The sequence below is a fragment of the Somniosus microcephalus genome, chromosome 4 (assembly GCF_052327205.1).
Source record: "Somniosus microcephalus isolate GS21.2 chromosome 4, FLI_Smic_1.0, whole genome shotgun sequence".
Taxonomy (NCBI): Eukaryota; Metazoa; Chordata; class Chondrichthyes; order Squaliformes; family Somniosidae; genus Somniosus; species Somniosus microcephalus.
In genome coordinates this window covers 271,859,624-271,882,213 of record NC_140990.1, presented here as the reverse complement: position 1 = coordinate 271,882,213, position 22,590 = coordinate 271,859,624, and the positions used below count along the sequence as shown (strand labels likewise).

Sequence of the window (22,590 nt, the reverse complement as noted above, 5' to 3'; positions counted from 1 at the left end):
CACTACTTTCTTTTAAGTAACTGACACTGCCTACAAAAAGTTAGGACAGGGTTTGGGAGTGTGTCAATATTTGCAAGAGGTCCCCCCCCCCACCACATACAGAAATGTTTGATGATCATTGCGTATCTACAATTCCACAGTAAAGAAATTCATTTTTGGTATCTAAATGATGAAGATTTCCCTCAGAAAGCAATGAGCCCCCAGCAAGTTCAGCACAGGGCACTCCTGCGCCTAATGCAGATACTCAAGAGATAATTGTAGATGCAGGTAGCAGGTCTTTTGAATCATAGACAATTTGTCAGTTGGTTCAGTGTTCATTGAACACTGATACTCCCTCAGGTAAGGAAGCACTTAACGACACAGCACATCCATAACCAATACACTGAGGTACACAACAGGGGTAAACACAACAAGAAAATACATTGAAGACTCAAACTGCATGGCACTCAAACACCACATGCATTCATTAAATAAAATGATTTCACTTTTAATAAGTCTTGTAATTTGCCATTCTTTCATTGTGCCAGAAATAGTAACAGATATCCAAAAGTCAAACCAACAACTTGGCTGACCCCTGTGATGTTGTTTTTATTGATTACACCTCTGTGAAGTACCTGGCAAGTTTTTCTACATTAACGGTTCTATGGCACTATATAAATGCAAGTTTTTGCCATTGCTACTGTTGTATGTGTGCATTTGGAGTAAACGTATAAAAAATGAGCTCAGTGGTGATCTTCACTGCAACTGGTAGCACTAAACAGATGGTTAACTGGAGGTCTAACATCTTAGCTTAACACTCCACAGCCGTACCTGAAAAAGTGACTTGGCTTTAGTACACCTACTACCTGGGGTAATACTTTGTGCGTGGTGTGCCTCCTATATCCTCTGCTCAAATAACCAACAAAGTAGGGATTACTGCTATACAATTCCCTGACAAGGCCATCCCTGATCACTTCTTTGTCTCCCTCACCCCCCACCTATCTCTTTACACCCTTCCAACCCCACTTCCCTCTGTATCCACAAAAGGTAACAAACTCTCCCCAAGTCATTTACAACAGAACTTTCAAACTCCCAGCTGCTTAGCCTTTGGCCCTCCACTCACCACGATACTTCTGCAGCTGTCAATTTGCGTAATCACTCCCTCACCTCCATCTTTGATGCTCTTATCCCCAGCAAAGCCTTTACTCTTTTGTCATTCCTCATAGTATGGCCTTCATCTTCGTGCCCTCAAGTCTAAGGTGTGCAGACTTGAGCATACCTGGTGCACAAATAGTTTAGCCATCCATCATCAGATCTGGCTGAATCAAGTGCTATCAGGCTTTATTCTCCACTGCCAAAATCAGTCACTTCTCCAAAGTCATCCTGGAGAGCAAAGATAACTCTGGTTTCTTTTCTCCATTACCAACTGTCACCTTAGATTCCTCTCCCTGCACCCTTGCCTCCAAGTGTGAAGAGCTCATGGACTTCTTTCTTACTAAAGTTGAGATCATCCATTCAGGTGCATCTGCTTTCCCCTTCCCCACCAAGCCAAACCTCCCCCAAGTCATCCCCTTGCTTAAGCTCTGAACCAGCATCTTTCTCTATTATCTGTGACAAAACCCCTCATGACCCACTTCTGCTTCCTTAACTCCATTCTCACTAAACTACTGATCACCCAACTTCCCTTCCCAGTCCCAAAGCTAGCGGATATTGTTAACGGTTTGCTCTCCTTAGGTACTGATCCCCTCCCTTTCAAAACTGTTGTCATCACCCCCATCCTCAAACAACACCCCCTTGACCCTTCTGTCCTTTGAAAATTACCTCCCCATCTCTAATCTACCTTTTTTCTCCAAAGTCCTGGAATTTGTAGTTGCCTTCCAAATCTGAGCCTTTCTTTCCTGCAACTCCATGTTTGAATCTGTCCAATCAGATTTCTACCCCTGCTACAGGACTGAAACATGACTGTGAATGAGAACTGCATTATCTCTCCTCCTCCTCTCTATAGCCTTTGACACAGCCCGCCATTCTCTTCCAATGCCTCTCCTTCGTTGTCCAACTCAGTGGGGTTACCCTCGCTTGGTTCCCCTCTTACCTATTCAATCATAGCCAGAGCATCTCCAGCAATGGTTTCTCTTCTGGCCCCTGCTCGGTACTAGTGAAGCCTCCAAGGATGTATCAATGACCTTCTCCTCTTCCTCATCTACAAGCTTCCCCTTGACAACACCATCCTTAAAGATGGAGTCAGCTTCAATCTGTATGTTGACAACACCCAGCTCTACTTCTCCACCACCTCTCTTGACCCCTCCACTATCTCTGTGCATCCAGTCTTGGATGATTTGCAATTTTCTCCAGTTAATCATTGGTAAGACCAAAGCCGCCATCTTTAGCCCCTGCCACAAAATCTGTACCCTTGCGACAGATTGTCAGATGGTTTTAGGTGGGGTGTGTATATATTGTGATGCACAAGGCATCACAATTATGTGGGACAGGCTGGATGGACCAGAGGGTCTTTTCCTGTTTGTCATTGTTCGTATGTATATTCCATCCCCCTGCCCGGCCACTATCTCATGAGTCAGACTGTTCACAACCTTGGCACACTATTCGATCCTGAGCTAAGTGTTCAACTCTTCATATCCTCTCCATCACAAACACTGCCTACTTCCACCTCCGTAACTTTGACTGTCCCTGTCCCTGCCTCAACCCATCTGCTGTTGAAACTTTTATCCATGCCTTTGTCACTTCCAGACTCAATTATTCCAATATTCTTCTGGCCGCCTTCCCGTCCACCACCCTCTGTAAATTTCAGTTTTTACAAAACTCTGCTGGCCGAATCCTAATTTACGCTAAGTCCTGCTCACCCATCATTCTTATCCTCACTGACCTCCTGTCCTTGGGTCAAATGGCTCAAATTTAAAATTTTAATCCTTTGGGCTGAGTTTCTGCTTTGGGCGCAATCGATGATCTGAGCGCAAATTGTGCCCAAAATTGCCCGTTTTGAAAAGTGCTTGTTTTTCTCGGGTTTCTGCTCAAACTCATTTGCATATCGCCGAACGCAAAATCTGCCAAAAACCAGTGTAATTGGGCAGCATTTTTAAAACGTAATTTAAAAAAAAGAAATTTTGCTTCAAAAAATATTTCCACATATTTAAGAGTGGTAACTTAGTGCAGTTTGAGTAATACAGCTGAAAATGGATTTATCATTAAAAAAATAAGCATTTTAATCACAGTGTAATCACCTGCGAGTAACCCGATTAAAAAAAATATACAGAACCATTTGCTAGTTATATTTGGGTACAGTAGTCACTTAGTAAATTTAAAAAATAAATAAATTCAAAAGCTTTTAAAAGGTGCCTATAAGTGTCTTTGCAGCCAATAGAACCAGCTTAATTTTTTAGAGCCTCCTCGAAGACCTGCAAACGAGTGCAATTAGTAGAAACTCACAATGGTGATTAATTCATCCTGGGGGCATGGCCAGTTTTGTGGGCGGGGCCGGTTTCTAGCGCGGTATCTTTTAAAACTAGCGCAAAAGATCGCGGAAAGTCGACTTGTGCGGAACGTAATTTGTGCTTAAAATTCCGCGATCGTTTGCGCCGGTTACACCGATTTCGACCGAATTACGCCAAAACAAAACCCCCCAGCCCAACCGATCAGAAACTCTGCCCCACTTCTGTTTGAATCCCTTCATAGCTTCTGCTTCGGACCTTGTTGAAAATATCTGCAGTTAGGAGGAATCACCACCTTTAAATAATTCAATTCAATTCAAATCGCTTTATTGGCATGATAAGTTACATCTTATGTTGCCAAAGCATCAAAATACACCTCTTGGGCTGCCAGCAGGGGGCAGAAAAACCAGCATCGGCCAGCTGCGTGCTGAGAAGCTGTGGCCACTGGCTTATAATTTTTTTCTTCCTGCAGCACAATCGGCCTCCTTTCTAAGGGAGCTGAAAATAATACAGGTGGAAATGTTATGGGGGTCTAGGCCAAGACTTTCAGGAATTTTCTCATAGATATAGTTAGAGGTTGTTCTGTTGTGTAATTATAGAAACCTTTAAAAAAAAATGTTTTACTGATTTCCACTGAATTCCTGGATTTTTCTGGTTTGGTGGAGCGGTGAAAAGTTACTTTTGCCTGATTGCTACTTTTCAAAAGCCTGAATTCTCCTGCTGCTCATGGATTCCAAAACACATCGCCTTGGTGATGTCATCATACACTTTGCATGATGATGCAGGCATGCATACAAAATTATTACAGGGCTTGATAGGGTGGATGCTGGGAGAATATTTCCCTTGGCTGGTGAGTCTAGAACCAGGGGCCACAGCCTCAAGATAAAGGGTAGGCCATTCAGGGCTGAGAGGAGAAGAAATTTCTTCACACAGAGGGTGGTGAATCTTTGGAATTCTCTACCCCAGAGGGCTGTGGAGGCTCAGTCATTGGGTATATTCAAAATAGAAGTTGATAGATTTCTGACTAGTAAGGGCATCAAGGGATATGACGATAGGTCCGATGAATGGAGTTGAGGCAGAAGATCAGCCATGATCTCATTGAATGGCGGAGCAGGCTCGAGGGGCCGAATGGCCCACTCCTGCTCCGATTTCTTCTGTTCTTCTGTTCTTATGCAATGTGCACGATGATGTCACTAGCGCCATGTACGTGCATCCTGGGGAACCTAGACTGAGATTTTTAATGCGCACCAGCTGCAAGAATTAGCTGATGTAGGTGGAAGTGAGGAGTTTCTGACAGAGAGTCTGGAGAGTTTGAATAGTGGTTTCTGCAGCTATTTTTTGCCATTCTATCTACAGAAACCTGGACGCACTTCTCACTGCTTCACACCTGGTCAGATCACTGGCAGATTTCTGCTGCTGCACCTGTAGTGAGGGCTTCGCAGGAGCAAGTATGGCGTTCCTTATGGGCATTCCCTTGTATGCAATTATCATGGAAGGGGATGGAGAAGAGGAGAGTCAGGCAGCATTCAAGGAGGATACAGTACACCTGGTATTATTTCCACCATAGAATATAGAGGCAGTACATGCCAAACGAGGGTCTTACTGTGGAGTTGTGCATGGAACAGCGAGCTTCACCGAAGAGGTATTGCAGTCATGCTCATTTGCTCACACTGCTCTGTCTGTGGCTATGAAGGTGACATAGCCTCCAACTTTGATGGCACTGGATCATATCAGGCAGCCACAGGCGATCTCTGTAATATCAGCCGTGCTGCAGTGTGGGGATGCATTCATCAGGAGAGCTGACGAACACATCACCTGTGACATCACGACAAAGTAGCAATAAGATAGGGCCATACAGTTTACTGGGGTTGCTGGCTTCCCCAAAGTCCAGGGCGCAATCGTTGGTGCCCATGTTGCTTTAAGGGCTCCCATAGAACACTCCCTCAATTTAAAGCTTATCTGCAGCAACATGCATAGGATCCTGACATGCTGGAAGTTGTCACCATGCATTCATCCTTTGAAATTCTGCCCTCCCTGACCTCTTCAAGGAAGAAAATCAGTGGGTGGTTTCTGGGTGACAAAGCCTACCCTCTGCTCCCATGGGAAAGGACCACAGTAAGAGTGGCCCAAACAGCAGCACTATAATGAGGCACATGCTACAAGAGTGGTCATCGAGAGCACCATCGGGTCTTAAAGGCACATTTCTGCAGCTTGGATAGGTCAGGAGGGGGTCTGCAGTGTGCTGATGATCTTGTATCACAAATAGTTCAAACCCGCTGTGTCCATCACAACTTTGCCATTCAAGAAGGGCAGACTTTGGCGTTGTTGTCAAGGAGGCCCTGGCTCCAGTGATTCACAACTACATGGACCACAGCATCACGATGACCTGCACTCAAACAACTCCTCAGTGACTGCTGCAAGGGGTAGCCAAGCACATCTCATTCTGAAGTCTTCTCTTGTGTATAATGCAGGCTACATTTGGCACCACAACCTTACCTCCTTCTTGCTCTCTTTCGAATAAAGGGACATTCCCTCAATCCACTAGTCATAATATAACATGATAACACATCAGCCCTCTGCCCCTATATCAGCATGCCAATAATCATCACCTGAATGAATAAGTCATCAACAAATAAGTGGACCCTTGACTCTAACCTCCATCAATAACAAAGTGCCATGCCAGTGCTCTACCTCACCACTACCTCTCTTGACCCCTCCAGTGCCTTGGTGTTGTCAGACTGTTTGCCTGATATCCAGTCTTGGATGAGCCACAATTTTCACCAATTAAACACTGGGAAGATTGATGCCATTGTCTTCGTCCCCCGCCACAAACTCTGTTCCCTAGCCACGAATTCCATCCCCTCTCTGGCCATGGTCTCAGGCTGAACCAGGCTGTTCTGAACCTTGCCATCCTATCTGACCCTGAACTAAGCTTCCAACCCCATATCCTCTCCATCATAAAGACCACCTACTTCCATCTCTGTAACATCACTCATCTCTGCCTCAGCTCATCTGCTGCTGAAAACTTCATCCATGTTTTTGCTACCTCCAGACTTGACTATTCCAATGCTCTACTGGCCAGCCTCCCATTTTCTACCCTCCATAAACTTGAGCTCATACAAAAGCCTGCTGTCCCTATCCTAACCTGCACCAAGCTCTGCTCACCCATCACCCCTATGTTTACTGACCTACATTGGCTTCTGGTCCACCAACGCCTCAAATTTAAAATTCTCATCCTTGTGTTCAAATCCCTCCATGGCCTCACCTCTCCGTATCTCTGTAACCTCCTCCAGCCCTACAACCCTCCAATAACTCTGTGTTCCTTCAACTCTGGCTTCTTATACACCCCCACTTCCTTCGTCCCATCATTGGCGACCATGCCTTTAGCCATCTAGGCTGTCTAGGCCTTAAGCTCTGGAATTCTTTCCCTAAATGTCTCTGCCTCTTCATCTCTCTCTCAGACCCTCTCTTTAAGACCCTCCTTCAAACCTATCCCTTTGACCAAGCATCTTTCTGTGTACACCACCCTCAATGTTTCCACAGCAATTTAAGAACAGGTGGAAACTGGAGAGTAAGCAAATGTTATATTACATTCTCAACATTGCTGGTTGTTATTGCACATTTTCCATCGGTGTAAAGGCTTACATGGACAACAATTTCTAGGCTATAAGGGGCAAATAGGATCTGGATTTTATATGTTGTGCTATGAAATTCAAAAGCAATAAATATGTTGATGAAGTAGTACAAAACATTGGTTAGGTCACAGTTGAAGTACTGTGTGCACTTTTGGCCACCGCATTCTAGAAAGGATATTGAAGCCATAGAGAAAAGCACAATGTGCATCCCGTCACTGGGATGATATTCGGGGTGAGGGAATGCCGTTATGATGAGGGCTTTCTTCACTTGAGCAAACAAAGTTAAGGGGAAGGGGAGATCAGTAGTTGTCAGGGTTTGTGAGGTTAAATAGTAAAAGATTATTTCCAATGGCTGTGGAATTGGTAACAAGGGTGCATTAATTTAGAATTAGTACTAGAAGTTTAAAGGGTAGCTTAGAAGGAATTTTTAAATGCAAAGAGTTATCACAATATGAAATATTACCACAAGTCGTTATTGAATTCAAGCCAATCATAACCTTTAAGAGGGAATTAAATAAATACTTGAAGAACAAAACCATCAAGGTAAATTGAATTAGAGTAGATAGCTGTGATGTGGAACTAGTAAAAGTACAAACACAATGGGCCAGCTTCTTCTGTGATGAAATGTATGGAATCAAAATCAGTAATGTTTGAAATGGGACGGTGAAAAGGGCTAGCATACTATCCTTTCACCTCTAGTACTTGGGTTTGAATCCAGTCGAGTCTGATGGGATGAAAATCCACTTTAATACACGTTTAGATAGTCTCAACTTAGTTCCTTATCGGGTTGGGTCACAAAATCTGCTAACTTAGTACTATTTGGTACTAAAATGCAATCTTGTGTACAGAAGCCAATTGAATGGCTTTGTTGTGAAATAGATCCATCACTTTGTTAAGTAAGTGTTGAAGTTAAATTTTTAGAACCTACAAATTAAGTTTAGTTGAAGATTATTTGAGTGATATAAACGTACTGGGGTGGTCAGTCTCTGCTGCACAGATTTCGAGGGCTTTAGTAGATTTTTTAAATATCTGTTATTAATTATTTTTTTATTCTTTGTTTTTATTTCACCAGTTACTGATAGGTTAGCTTACATGCTACTAAGGTCACTGTAATATTCATGTTTAATATTTATGTTTAGTTACTTATGACATCATCTCAGAGGAGACAGAAATGTTGTATATTAAATGATCTTACAACCAACAAAAAAACAACCAACAAAAGAAAAATTTAGGTGCCAATATTTATATAAATCTCATATTATAAATAATCTATGTCTCTATCTATCCTAAAGGAAATTTTCCATCAACACTTCACTAAGTCAATATATAGAAGGCTCAGATTGTGAATGCACAAATGGGGTACGGGAGCATAGTGGTTATGTTACTGGATAACAAGCCAGAGGCGGGACTAATAATCCAGATAACATGAATTCAAATCCCACCAGGACAGTTTGAGAATTTGAATTCAGTTTAAAAAATCTAAAATACAAAGCAGGTATCAGTAAAGGTAACCATGAAGGTATCAGTTTGTCGTAAAAACCCAATTAGTTCACTAATGTCCTTTAGGCCGTCTTCACCCGGTTTGGCCTATATCTGACTCACATCAATGTGATTGACTCTGAACTGCCCTCTGAAGTGGCCTAGCCAGCCATTCAGTTGTATCACCACCTTCTCAGGACAGTTAGGGATGAACAATAAATGCCAGTCTTGCCAGCGATACCCACAATTAAAAATAATGAATGAATAATCTTTGATTAAGATAGACAAAAAATCCAAGTTAATTGATTTCTTTTGATGTATTCAGCACAATGGGAAATTGCAAATTTGCAGGAAGAGCTTGACAAATATCTTTTGTCATTTTACAGGCATACTTCCAGCATTAGTGCTTCATATCAGCTAATGGAAAGCTGGAGAACACCATTCTAAAAGTCATGTAAATTCTAATGATTGATTCTTTATGTTTCTTGTTCACTTACCAAGGATTGCTACTACAATGTTTTCCTTTAGGATTTCTATGGAACCCCGAGAGATGAAGTAGAGTGCAGTGAGGATATCCCCACTGTGAACCAATGTGTCACCGGGTGGTGCATGTGTGGTTTTAAACTTCATGGCCAGAGCTCGTAGGCAGCCTTTACTGGCTCCTTTGAATGCCTTGCAGTTCTGAAGTAATGCCTGGTTGAGGTGGAGGCATATATCTGCCTGTAGACATTCAGGAAATCCCTTGAGGACCTAGTGGAAAAATTATACATTAGCAATAACGAATGGACACAGTCTTTAATTCTAGTTAAAGAATTGTATCCTCAAATGTGATCATAAAAAAGTGGCATTCTAGGCGACACTTTTCATTGTAGAATTCTAAGCAACTGCTGCAGCTATTAGACAATTCTGTGGTGTTTCCAAATCCGTACTTTATTCCAAATGTGAATTAAGAATCTTGAATAATTTGAACAATCATTTTGGAAATTGGTTTTACCTAAAAAAAACTAAATTCAAGATAACAGTACTGAAACTGTGCGCTGTTCAGATTGAGGCTGTTGGGCAGATCTGATATAAGTTTCCCTACACCATCATGTGAAATAGTATCCTTTCTATCCTTGTACACTAGGCTGTATTCTAACTCAGATCTAGGCATGAAACCAAAGATCCAAAGAGTTTTTTTAATGAATGAGCTAAACCATCTTAAAGAAATGATGATACTGGACCTATAAAAAGATTAATAGCAGAGCTGATCTAAAAAAAATGAAGAATTAAATTACTATCAGAGATGTGTTTAAAAGAGACCTGTGAACATGCCATTCTTGATATGTGTATATTTATGTAGACCAACAGAAAGAATAGAGTAAAAACTTCTTACTATTTTTAACTTAAAATGTCAACACAAAGCGTACTATAATTTAGAAAGTTTAACTTCCTATACTATTGAAAAACATAAATATATTTTTAACAGCTTCCACACTGCAGAATTATTCCATGCTGAAGAATTTGCTAAAAATGCTTCTGTTTTTCCCAATGTAACAGTTCAGTAGACAGCCACAATAATAGGAAAAAAATAGTTCTGGATCTTTTTGTTCAATGCTGTTCAGCCACCAGATGGCACAAAGTGCATCTTTTATCACTGAACAGATTTTATTCATATAGACATACTTCACCAGGAACAACAGTACTAAACTGAATAGGATTACATAGGATATATGGCACAGAAACAGGCCATTCGGCCCAACCAGTCCATGCCGGTGTTTATGTTCCACATGAACCTCCTCTAAATCCATCAGCATATCCCTCTATTCCCTTCTCCCTCGTCCAGCTTCCCCTTAAATGCATCTATATTATTTGCTTCAACCACTCCCTGTGGTAGAGTCCATCATAAAAGATGTAATAGCAGAGCACTTGGAAAACAGCGACAGGATCGGACAAAGTCAACATGGATTTCTAAAAGGTAAATCGTGCTTGACTAATCTACTGGAATTTTTTGAGGCTGTAACTAGTAAAATAGGTAAGGGAGAACCAGTGGATGTGGTGTATTTGGACTTTCAAAAGGCTTTCGATAAGGTCCCGCATAAGAGATTAGCATGTAAAGTTAAGGCACATGGGATTGGGGGCAAGGTACTGACTTGGGTAGAGAACTGGTTGGCAGACAGAAAGCAAAGAGTTGGAATAAACGGCTCTTTTTCTGAGTGGCAGGCAGTGACTAGTGGGGTACCGCAGGGGTCGGTCCTTGGACCCTAGCTATTCACAATATATATTAATGATCTAGACAAGGGAACTAGATGTAATATCTCCAAGTTTGCAGACGACACAAAGCTGGGTGGGCGTGTGTGCTGTGAGGAGGATGCTGAGAAACTCCAGGATGATTTGGATAGGTTGGGTGAGTGGGCAGAAGCATGGCAGATGCAATATAACATGGATAAATGCGAGGTTATCCACTTTGGTGCCATAAACAGGAAGGCAGATTATTATCTGAATGGCAATAGATTGGGAGAAGGGGAAGCGCAACGAGACCTGGGTGTCCTTGTGCACCAGTCGGTAAAGGTAAGCATGCAGGTGCAGCAGGCGGTTAAGAAGGCAAATGGTATGTTGGCCTTCGTAGCGAGAGGGTTTGAGTACAGGAACAAGGATGTCTTGCTGCAGTTGTACAGGGCCTTGGTGAGACCACATCTTGAGTATTGTGTGCAGTTTTGGTCACCTTATCTGAGGAAGGATGTTCTTGCCATGGAGGGAGTTCAGCGAAGATTCACCAGGCTGATACCTGGTGCAGGAATGATGTATGAGGAGAGATTGAGTCGATTGGGCTTATACTCACAGGAGTTTAGAAGAATGAGGGGGGATCTCATTGAAACTTATAAAATTCTGACAGGACTGGACAGACTAGATGCAGGAAGGATGTTCCCGATGGTCGGGGAGTCCAGAACCAGGGGTCACAGTCTAAGGATAAGGGGTAAGCCAATTAGGACAGAAATGAGGAGGAATTTCTTCACCCAGAGAGTGGGGAACCTGTGGAATTCTCTACCACAGAAGGCAGTAGAGGCCAATTCATTAAATATATTCAAGAAGGAGTTGGATATATTTCTTAAGGCTAAAGGGATCAAGGGATATGGGGAGAAAGCAGGGTCAGGGTACTGAATTTGGATGATCAGCCATGATCGCACTGAATGACGGAGCAGGCTCGAGGGGCCGAATGGCCTACTCCTGCTCCTATCTTCTATGTAGCGAGTTCCACATTCTCGCCACTCTCTGAGTAAAGAAGTTTCTTCTGAATTCCCCATTGGATTTCTTGGTGACTATCTTATATTGATGGCCTCTAGTTATGCTCTTCCCCACAAGTGGAAACAGTCTCTCTGTATCTACTGTATCAAAACTTTTCATAATTTTAAAGACCTCAATTAGGTCACCCCTCAGCCTTTTTTTCAAGTGAAAAGAGACCCAGTCTGTTCATCCTTTCCTAATATGTACACCCTCGCATTTCTGGTATCATCCTTGTAAATCTTCTCTGCACCCTCTCCAGTGCCTCTATCCTTTTGATAATATGGCGACCAGATTTGTACACAGTACTCCAAGTGTGGTTTAACCAAGGCTCGATACAAGTTTAGCATAACTTCACTACTTTTCAATTCTATCCCTCTAGAAATAAACCCTAGTGCCTGGTTTGCTTTTTTTATGGCCTTGTTAACCTGTATCGCAACTTTTAGTGATTTGTGTATTTGTACTCCGAGATCCCTTTGATGTCCCATCAAAAGAATACTGCCTTTACACAACTTTACAATGACAATATTGCAGTGCTTTCAATTTGAATTTAATGGTAATAAAAGGTTAGAAATTGAATTTTAAATACAATAGGATACATTTTCTAATGGGCAGAAAATGACAGGCTGAGGAAGGGAATGCAATCTCATGATATGTGTTTGATGTGGCTCTGAGTGCAAAAGTGGAAAATTTATCCAATGATGCGGTGTGATGTAGAATGTTAGGTTTACAATGCAGTTTATTTACTGGGATTTCATATTATCCACTGAATTCTAAAACATTAATACAGTTATTATTCTGTTCTGTGCAATGCAGAAGAGCTTGATTGAGTTGTAAAAAACTAGTCAGTACTAAACTGAATACAAATTCATCACAAACTCCCAGCCAGCTCGTGTGAATGCCCTACACACAGAGTTATAAATAGTACGACTTGCCGTGTTTCCATGTGAACAGCTGCAACCTTTGTATTCATTTTTTAATCTCTTCACATCTAGTCTGCAACATTCCTGAAAGACTTTGTTTTTGGCAAGTTATGTTTTTAATCTCTTTGTGGAGCTTTGATCTCTCTTTTTTTCTTCTTTAGTTCTGTTTGTGCCCATTTTCATTTATTTTCAAAATTGTTTAATATCATATTGCTGCACAGAACCATATGCTGACTGAAACACTGGGTGAGATAATGAAATGAATCAATCCTGTTTAATTTCAGAGGCAGCCACAATCTGAAATATTATAATAACATATTTTCTTCACTAAAGGAAGATTGTTTGTGACTAAAAACATGATTCTCAGCTGCTGGATCCATTTATGTGTGTTTCAGTTACCAATCTCTTTGTTTAAGAAGAGCTTTTGTTTTCAGGACACAAAACTGTTTCCATCTTGGCTCTTAACATGTCTGACACTATCAATAATTGGTCCAGGCGAGAAATATAAATGAATGTGTTTCCCTGCTATATCTAATGTAAATACACTGTGAGCAGTTTAGAGACACCCTGTTAAAGGTAACATTGATTTAAGGGGAGTATTTGCTCAGTCCCCAATCAAATCTCCATACATTGCATTTTTTGCTTGGTGGGATGATTGGATAAAGAAAATATTTGATTGCCTCCGTGGTTTTCCTATTAAGTTGTTTTAAGTACATTTGTGGTTCTAGAATTGGCATAATTCAATGTCAACTTTACTCTCATGTAACCTGGATAATGCAGATTCCATCCAACCATTACCAGCCAAAACACTGTTGAGAGATGCCTTATCCACTGTATCAAACTTCAGAATAGACATTCTTAAATAATCAAAATAATTAAATGTTACTGGTAATAAAAACATAGTTAGCCCTCACATAATTTAATGCTGCATTAGCACAAAGTAGGACTAATAGGGAAGGGATTTTATTTTCATTCAAAGCACCTCTTATTTTTTGACCTTTCTCATTTCTTGGTGCATTTCTGTTTACACAATCTAAAACCATTCTGCTTTTCTGTCAAGAAATCATCAATTAAATGAGATTTTGGATGTGAGATATCAAACTGCATAAATGCCAAAACACAAAAGCTGGAAATGCTCAGCAGATCAGGCAGAAGCTGTGGAGAAACAGAAGCCAGTGGCCTATAAATTTTGTCGCTAACTGGCCTAATATGCCCCAATATGGCAGGCAGGAAGCGCGCAAGCATTTCAGGCTGAAGTGCGCCACACACACTGGGAATAAAGATAACTGCGCTGTAGGCATGGCCCAAGAAGCTAGAATCTAATTTGTTCTGATCTTAATATTGTGTCTGAATGCAATGTCAATTAGTGGACAAACTGCAGTACAATCCATTTGTTTTAGATATCGTTGTAAAGAATGCATTTCAAGATTCTGTACCTGGTGTACTTCCCAATTAGACAGTAGTGTGTCAAACTCAAGGTAAAAATATCCTTCTTTATGCAAACAATATGTTTGATTTTTTTTCCTGTAGCAGTATGACAGCAGAAACCTGCTATTCCATTTGATATAAAGCTACAGTACAACCGGACTTTCCGTTTTCCTACCACAGCAGATTGCCTAGGACTGATCAAGGAAAGAGCAGGATAGTTTGCAAGGGGATGAGTGGGTATAAAACCATCAGTTGTTTTCTATTACTACCACCACAATATGTAATCTCCCTGATCTGGTGCAGTTGCCATTTGACCTGATGCCTTATCCTGTGCATGGGGTAAAAACTATATACTGTAACTTTTTTCATTCAAAAAGGTTCAACTTACCACTTGGTAAATCTGTTGTGGAAAATAAAGACTGCAGCATGTTGAGTTTGCACTGCAGATATTGATATATGATACTGAACAACTTGGATTACTGATGGGCAAGTCACAGATTTCCCAGAGCAATTCTAGTCTAAAAAAATGAGCGTGAGGTTTTCCTACTGGCCCTAGCTGGAAGCAGTGCTACTGCCAGTTTACACTAAGGTATTAATGGTGATACTACCTTCACTGAATTCTATAGTAAGTTATTGTTAGGATTGGAGGAAGCAGCTGGGACTGTTGACAATGGGGTGAACCAGTGTTGATCCACTTCTGTTTCTCTTCCATTGCTAAGTCCTGGTTGAGATAGGCAGATAGAAGCACATGTCATTGCTGAAAGTCAGCTTCATGGATTAAAGTAGCCAGGACTGTAGACTGAAATTCAACACTCAGCAGAAGAGGATATTGGTTGGGTGTTGCAGAAAATGTTTTAAAAACAATTGCACCCACCTAAAATATTATAGAATGCTGTATATTTAACCCACTGAAGAAAATGTCCAGCACAATATATAAAGTCCATTTACATTTTGTATTGTGATCAAGAAGATGGAAATAAATATTAGTGCCTGTACCATCACTGTGCTCCTGGTAAAAGTCTGCCTCTTGGGAGCCTGATACTGGTCAATCTATATTATAATGAGTTTGTGAGAGCTTTCTCAAATAGCCCTGAATTCTTAAATGCAGTTTCACTAAGAGCGGCACTGCTTCCTTTTTGCTTTGCCTTTGTGGGGGGTGGGGGGGGGGGGGGGGGAGAAATGGTGGCAATGATCACAATGTCATCTTTTCCTTACTTTACTTAAATATGACCCCATGGGGCCTCCATGCTTATGAAACCTGGAGGACACATTCATTATGCTGGCACGGATAACATTAGATAATTGCTTATATTCATCAGATTAACTAGTTTGCCCTCCATCTCAAAAAAACTAAGATCTATATTCATGGAACTTGGGATAATTATGCTGAAAGGGGAGAACATATAAATGAAGCATGCTAATTAGATCCAGTTTGAACATATAATTTGATAGGTTGATTTAAAACAGATGTTCCTGTCTCTTTTTTTTGAAAAACCAAGGTGAAGGGCTAAAGCCCCGTAGTGCAGGATACCATCAAGGTTGAAAAGAACAAAACACAAGAGAAGATAAATCAGCAAGTGACGCCAAGTAAAAACCAAATACCATAAATAACTGTTGCACATGCAGAGTAACCTAATATCGATAAGGTTTACAACTTCATTTTGTTTTATGCTGCTTTCATTGTTTTTGTCTATTGATAGCAATGCTGCATAGTCTAGCGTAATGAGCCTGTGCATGGAACAAAGAATAAATTATTGGCCCGGATTTTGCGATAGAAACAACAGTGAGGCTATCAGCGCTCACCGTTATTATGGAATAAATTAGACAGCAGCCTCTGGCGCCACACATGTGCAGTTAAACACGGAAATCCGGAAGTTGCTTCCGATTTGCCCTGCTCCTCCACAAGCTTTGCTACACCGATACCTTGTACGACATTAAAGTTGGGGTACTTACCCACTAGTTACTCACTAAACACACCAAAAATATTTAGGGCTGGTGCATTCAGGTGTAATTGAAATTTTACCAGCGTGTTATGTCTTAATTACTGCCGAACTACCTCTCTGGCCCTGAAAATTTAATTTTACAAGTATGGAGTCTCATTCCTTCAGATTTTAATTATTGTTGGAGATTTAAAAAAATTAAAATGAACATAAACATTTTTTGTTGCTTATTCTTTCTGGCTCATATTTCTTAATCCTATCTTTCTCTCCCTCTTTTTATTTTGCTTTCTGTACATGATTTTACATTAAATTAAATATTCTAATTTATACTTCCTGCACGTCTCAGTGAGGATTCTTCAATCTGATTGTTTGAAGAGATTCGCTGTTGCTTGACCTGCTCTCACACACCACAGTGGAGGGCGTTGCACTGAAAAGAATCTCTAAATACCATAAGTTGCTGCTCAAAAGCCCATGAAAAGTCTGTGGGCAGCTGTAAGCATAATGAACAGCGAGAGCTGTTCCTTCACTGCTGACCACAACATCTGGGCCAATGTGCTTGGAAGAGCAATGTGCAGAAAAGTGTTACATGTCCCTTAACCTCTCTGAGACTGAAGAACAGTTTTAGGTTCTGGGAAACAAACATGCTTTCTGACATATTTTTTTAAATAGCACTCTTAAAAGTCAATATTGTGATTAAGTATAAAATTACTGTATATTTCATTTCATAGTACACTGTAATTCAAATGAAAAATTCCAATCTTGTACTTTTGTCTAGAAATGGAGTAAAATGCTACTTCAAGTACTAATAAACTGTAACTTGCCTCCATCAACTCAACATCTAGTACTTAGGCAGGTAGTGCAGCGGTCCCCTGTGGACATCCCCCTCTCAAACAGATACACCACTTTGAGTGCTGTTGGGGGGGATGGCTTATCAGAGGAAAGCAGCAGCAGTCAACTTCCTGGCACCAGGGGTGGCTCTGCTGCACAGCACGGGAGGAAAAAGAGGGGTAGAACTATAGTAATAGGGGATTCTATTGTAAGGGGAATAGCTAGGCGTTTCTGCGGCCGCAAACGAGACTCCAGGATGGTGTGTTGCCTCCCTGGTGCAAGGGTCAAGGATGTCTCAGAGCGGCTGCAGAACGTCTTGGAAGGTAAGGGTGAACAGCCAGTTGTCATGGTGCATATAGGCACCAACGATATAGGTAAAAAGCGGGATGAGGTCCTAAAAGCGGAATATAGGGAGTTAGGAGGTAAATTAAAAAATAGGACCTCAAAGGTATTAATCTCAGGATTGCTACCACTGCCACGTGCTAGTCAGAGTAGACAAAAGAAGGATATTTCAGATGAATACGTGGCTAGAGGAATGGTGCAAGGGGGAGGGATTCAAGTTCCTGGGATATTGGAACCGGTTCTGGGGGAGGTGGGACCAGTTCAAACCGGATGGTTTGCACCTGGGCAGGGCTGGAACCGATGTCCTAGGGGGAGTGTTTGCTAGTGCTCTGGGGGAGGGTTTAAACTAAAATGGCAGGGGGTTGGGAACCTGAGCAGGGAGACAGAGGAAAGGGAAATAAGGATAAAAGCAAAAGATAGGAAGGAGAAAAACAAAAGTGGCAGTCAGAGAAATCAACGGTTTAAATCAAACATGGCCACAGTAAATAATAATTCTAATAGGTCTAAGAGCGTTAAAAAAACAAGCCTGAAGGCCTTGTGTCTTAATGCGAGGAGCATTTGTAATAAGGTGGATGAATTGGCTGCGCAAATAGAGGTAAACGAATATGATTTGGTTGGGATTACGGAAACGTGGCTCAAGGATGGCCAAGGCTGGGAACTCAACATCCAGGGGTATTCAATATTCAGGAAAGATAGGCAAAAAGGAAAGGGAGGTGGGGTAGCATTACTGGTTAAAGAAGGGATTAACACAATTGTAAGGAAGGATATTAGCTCTGATGATGTGGAATCTGTATGGGTAGAATTGAGAAATACTAAGGGGCAGAAAACATTAGTGGGAGTGGTATATAGACCTCCAAACAGTAATGCGGAGGTTGGGGATGGCATTAAAAGGGAAATTAAAGAAGTGTGCAATAAGGGCACAGCAGTCATCATGGGTGACTTTAATCTACATATAGATTGGGCCAACCAAATTAGTAACAATACTGTGGAGGAGGAATTCCTGGAGTGTTTACGGGATGGTTTCCTGGACCAACATGTCGAGGAATCAACCAGAGATCAGGCCATCTTAGACTGGGTATTATGTAATGAGAAAGGATTGATTAGCAATCTTGTTGTACGAGGCCCCTTGGGTTGGAGCGATCATAATATGATCGAATTCTTCATTAAGATGGAGAATGAAGTAGTTGACTCAGAGACTAGGGTCCTGAATTTAAATAAAGGAAACTATGATGGTCTGAGGAGCGAGTTGGGTAGGATTGATTGGAGAATGTCACTCAAAGGGTTGACGGTGGATAGGCAATGGCAAACATTCAAAGACCGAATGGATGAACTACAGAATTTGTTCATCCCAGTTTGGCATAAAAATAAAACAAAAAAGGTGACTCAACCATGGCTAACAAGGGAAATTAGGGATAGCATAAGAGCCAAGGAGAGGACATATAAATTGGCCAGAAAAAGCAATAATCTTGAGGATTGGGAGCAGTTTAGGATTCAACAAAGGAGGACAAAGGGATTAATTAAGAAGGGGAAAATAGAATATGAGAGTAAGCCCGCAGGGAACATAAAAACTGACTGTAAAAGCTTTTATAGATATGTGAAGAGAAAAAGACTGGTGAAGTCAAGCATAGGTCCCTTGCAGTCAGATTCAGGGGAATTTATAATGGGGAACAAAGAAATGGCAGGCCAACTAAATACATATTTTGGTTCTGTCTTCACAAATGAGGACACAAATAACCTCCCAGAGATGTCGGGGAACATAGGGTCTGATGAAATGGTGGAACTGAAAGAAATCAGTATTTGTAGTGAAATGGTGTTAGGAAAATTGATGGGACTGAAGGCCGATAAATCCCCAGGGCCTGATAATCTACATCCTAGGGTACTTAAGGAAGTGGCCCTAGAAATAGTAGATGCATTGCTGGTCATCTTCCAGAACTCGATAGACTCTGGAACAGTACCCATGGATTGGAGGGTAGCTAATGTTACCCCACTATTCAAAAAAGGTGGTAGAGAAAAAGCGGGGAATTATAGACCGGTAAGCCTGACATCAGTAGTGGGGAAAATGCTAGAGTCCATTATAAAAGATATAATCGCAGAGCACTTGGAAAGCAGCGACAGGATCGGACAAAGTCAACATGGATTTACAAAAGGTAAATCATGCTTGACTAATCTACTGGAATTTTTTGAGGATGTAACTGGTAAAATAGATAAGGGAGAACCAGTGGATGTGGTATATTTGGACTTTCAGAAGGCTTTCGATAAGGTCCCGCATAAGAGATTAGCGTGCAAAATTAAGGCCCATGGGATTGGGGGCAAGGTATTGACTTGGATAGAGAACTAGTTGGCGGATAGAAAGCAGAGAGTTGGAATAAATGGGTCGTTTTCCGAGTGGCAGGCAGTGACTAGTGGGGTACCGCAAGGATCGGTCATAGGACCCCAGCTGTTCACGATATACATTAATGATCTGGACGAGGGAATTGGATGTAATATCTCCAAATTTGCAGATGACACAAAGCTGGGTGGGAGGGTATGCTGTGAGGAGGATGTCGTGAAACTCCAGTATGATTTGGACAGGTTGGGTGATTTGGCAGAAACATGGCAAATGCACTATAATGTGGATAAATGTGAGGTTATCCACTTTGGTGGCAAAAACAGGAAGGCAGCTTATTATTTGAATGGCAATAGATTGGGAGAAGGGGAAGTGCAAAGAGACCTGGGTGTTCTTGTGCACCAGTCGCTGAAGGTAAGCATGCAGGTGCAGCAGGCGGTTAAGAAGGCAAATGGTATGTTGGCCTTCGTAGCAAGAGGGTATGAGTACAGGAACAACGATGTCTTGCTGCAGTTGTACAGGGCCTTGGTGAGACCACACCTTGAGTATTGTGTGCAGTTTTGGTCACCTTATCTGAGGAAGGACGTTCTTGCCATGGAAGGAGTGCACCAAAGATTCACCAGGCTGATACCTGGGATGGCAGGAATGACGTATGAGGAGAGATTGTGTCGATTGGGCTTGTACTCACTGGAGTTTAGAAGATTGAGAGGGGATCTCATCGAAACGTATAAAATTCTGTCAGGCCTGGACAGACTAGATGCAGGAAGGATGTTTCCGATGGCTGGGGAGTCCAGAACCAGGGGTCATAGTCTAAGGATAAGGGGTAAACCCTTTAGGACTGAAATGAGGAGGAATTTCTTCACCCAGAGAGTGGTGAACCTGTGGAATTCTCTGCCACAGAGGGCGGTGGAGGCCAGTTCATTAAGTATATTCAAGAAGGAGTTGGATATATTTCTTAAGGCTAAAGGGATCAAGGGATATGGGGAGAAGGCAGGGACAGGGTACTGAATTTGGATGATCAGCCATGATCTCGTTGAATGGCGGAGCAGGTTCAAAGGGCCGAATAGCCTACTCCTGCTCCTATCTTCTATGTTTCTATGTTGTAATTCATAACATCGCGCATTCTACTGACTGCCATAGAGACTGCTCTTTACATCATACATATGTAATCCGGATTTCCCTACTCTTTCATTTCTTTTTACAATAAGAGTTGTCAGATTTTATGATAATGATGTTTGAGAATGTCATGCAGTAGCAGTTTGCTCAAAAAACATGCAAATCTGACAAGTGTGCAGTGGTTTAGAGGCTAGAAAAGTGCAGTTAATCCTTGTAATGCTGTCATGCATATGGTTTGAACTTAAAGCACTCACACATGGAAAACAAATCACAATGCTAAAACAAGGCAACTTGTTCATAGTCATAAAGTGAAAATAACATTGTTTATAAGGAAACCTATGCAATGCAAACCATATACATATGGAAATAAAAGGAGATGTGGACTGTGGGATACAAACTTTTAATCAAATTACAACCAATTATTGAGCTATATAAAAAGTTGTAATTTGCTTTTGCTATCTCTGTCTTATATTTTTCTCCCACAATTCACCTTACTCCTATTTCTTTATAATTCATTACCTAACTATTGGCTCATGCAAGAAGTCTCACAAATTAAATTTAGAAAGCATCAAAAAGTTCAGTAAGCCGCAAAAATAACAATGGTGTTTTCCACACTTGTATACAACAATGACATATACCTCCTGTTCTTACCAGAGGGGGGGTTGAGTTATTCCAAGTATTAAGTTGTGAAGCAGATAAGGAAGAGATAAGCTTTTATAAGTACAGCAAATAATTAAACATTGTATTACATTGATTTTATTTTTACACTGGTACATCTTATATTGGGACTTAAAACATGATTAATAAAATGTTATTATATGTAGCAAGATTAAGATCATTCGTATTCAGACTAAGAGATATCCTTCGGTACTTTTGTAACTGATCATGAAGAATTTAAGAATGGAAAAATTCTTGCACCAATGTGTTTGATCAGCCTAAAAATTTTATGTTTTAAATTAAAAGCGTGTAAATTTTGCCTACTGATCGAACTTCTAATTGATGCATTCAGTGCATATTTTTTAAATGTTATGGTTGTGCACTACCAAAAAAACAATCCCACCAACCTGAATACTTGTCCAGGGACAGAAATGCTAGTAACCGTAGCACATCTGTTCCTGTGCAATGTGCTTACCAGGGAAGTGGGTGAGTTGGCAGAGAGGGGAGGGAGATGCACAGGCATAGCTCCCATGCACTGCAGCTCTGACACAGGGTTGTCTCATCAATTGGTTAAAAAATGTGAGCTGATTACAAAAATTAAAAGCAATTGTTTGTTTCCACACATTATTAGTAATAGAAGTGAAAATTATCTTGACACATTTGCAAAATTATCCTTGAACTATCAGCTATTTTATCCTCAAAGAAATAAAGTTCTAATATACTTGAAATTCTGTTACTAGTCAATTGGAGGCAGACGTCAAAACACCAGGATGTTTCTACTGTAGCTAATATAGCATTGGCAATAAAATAGGAGCATAATGTCTTCAAATACCATTTGTATTGATGTTATTAAGCAGATGTGTCAGGCTTGGTCAGGAAACCATCTTTTACATTTGACAGTACTGACTGGGTTTCTGACTGGATCACTCACACACTGCTTTTCAAAGCAGTTAAGGAGCTTGTGAATGTTGAATAAAAACCTCAGTTCCATTAGTATTTAGCCACATGGGTTATAAATAAGAAAATTACGTAGACTATCGGCTTATTTTTGAAACTTCAGAATTCTAATAGATTATTCTTAATAATTTTCACCACATATATATTTCTTTGGACCTTAAAACACAAAAAGGTTTATTTAATGTTTTCACTCAATTTAATCTCAGTTGCAGAACCCTAATTTATCAACTGTGCCAGGCTAAGTAATTAGCATCAATAGCTGTGCTCCATATATCT

At 41.0% G+C, this 22,590-nt stretch overlaps 1 protein-coding gene across 1 annotated transcript in view; it reads right to left on the bottom strand.

Moving 5' to 3' along the window:
- The window catches only part of LOC147120461 (voltage-gated inwardly rectifying potassium channel KCNH7-like), a 383,986-nt gene that overhangs the window by 66,993 nt on the left and 294,403 nt on the right, over positions 1-22,590 (bottom strand). The window contains exon 7 of the mRNA XM_085986426.1: positions 9,034-9,286. Coding sequence (XP_085842552.1) covers positions 9,034-9,286 — 253 coding nt within the window. The remainder of the gene's footprint in view (positions 1-9,033; positions 9,287-22,590) is intronic.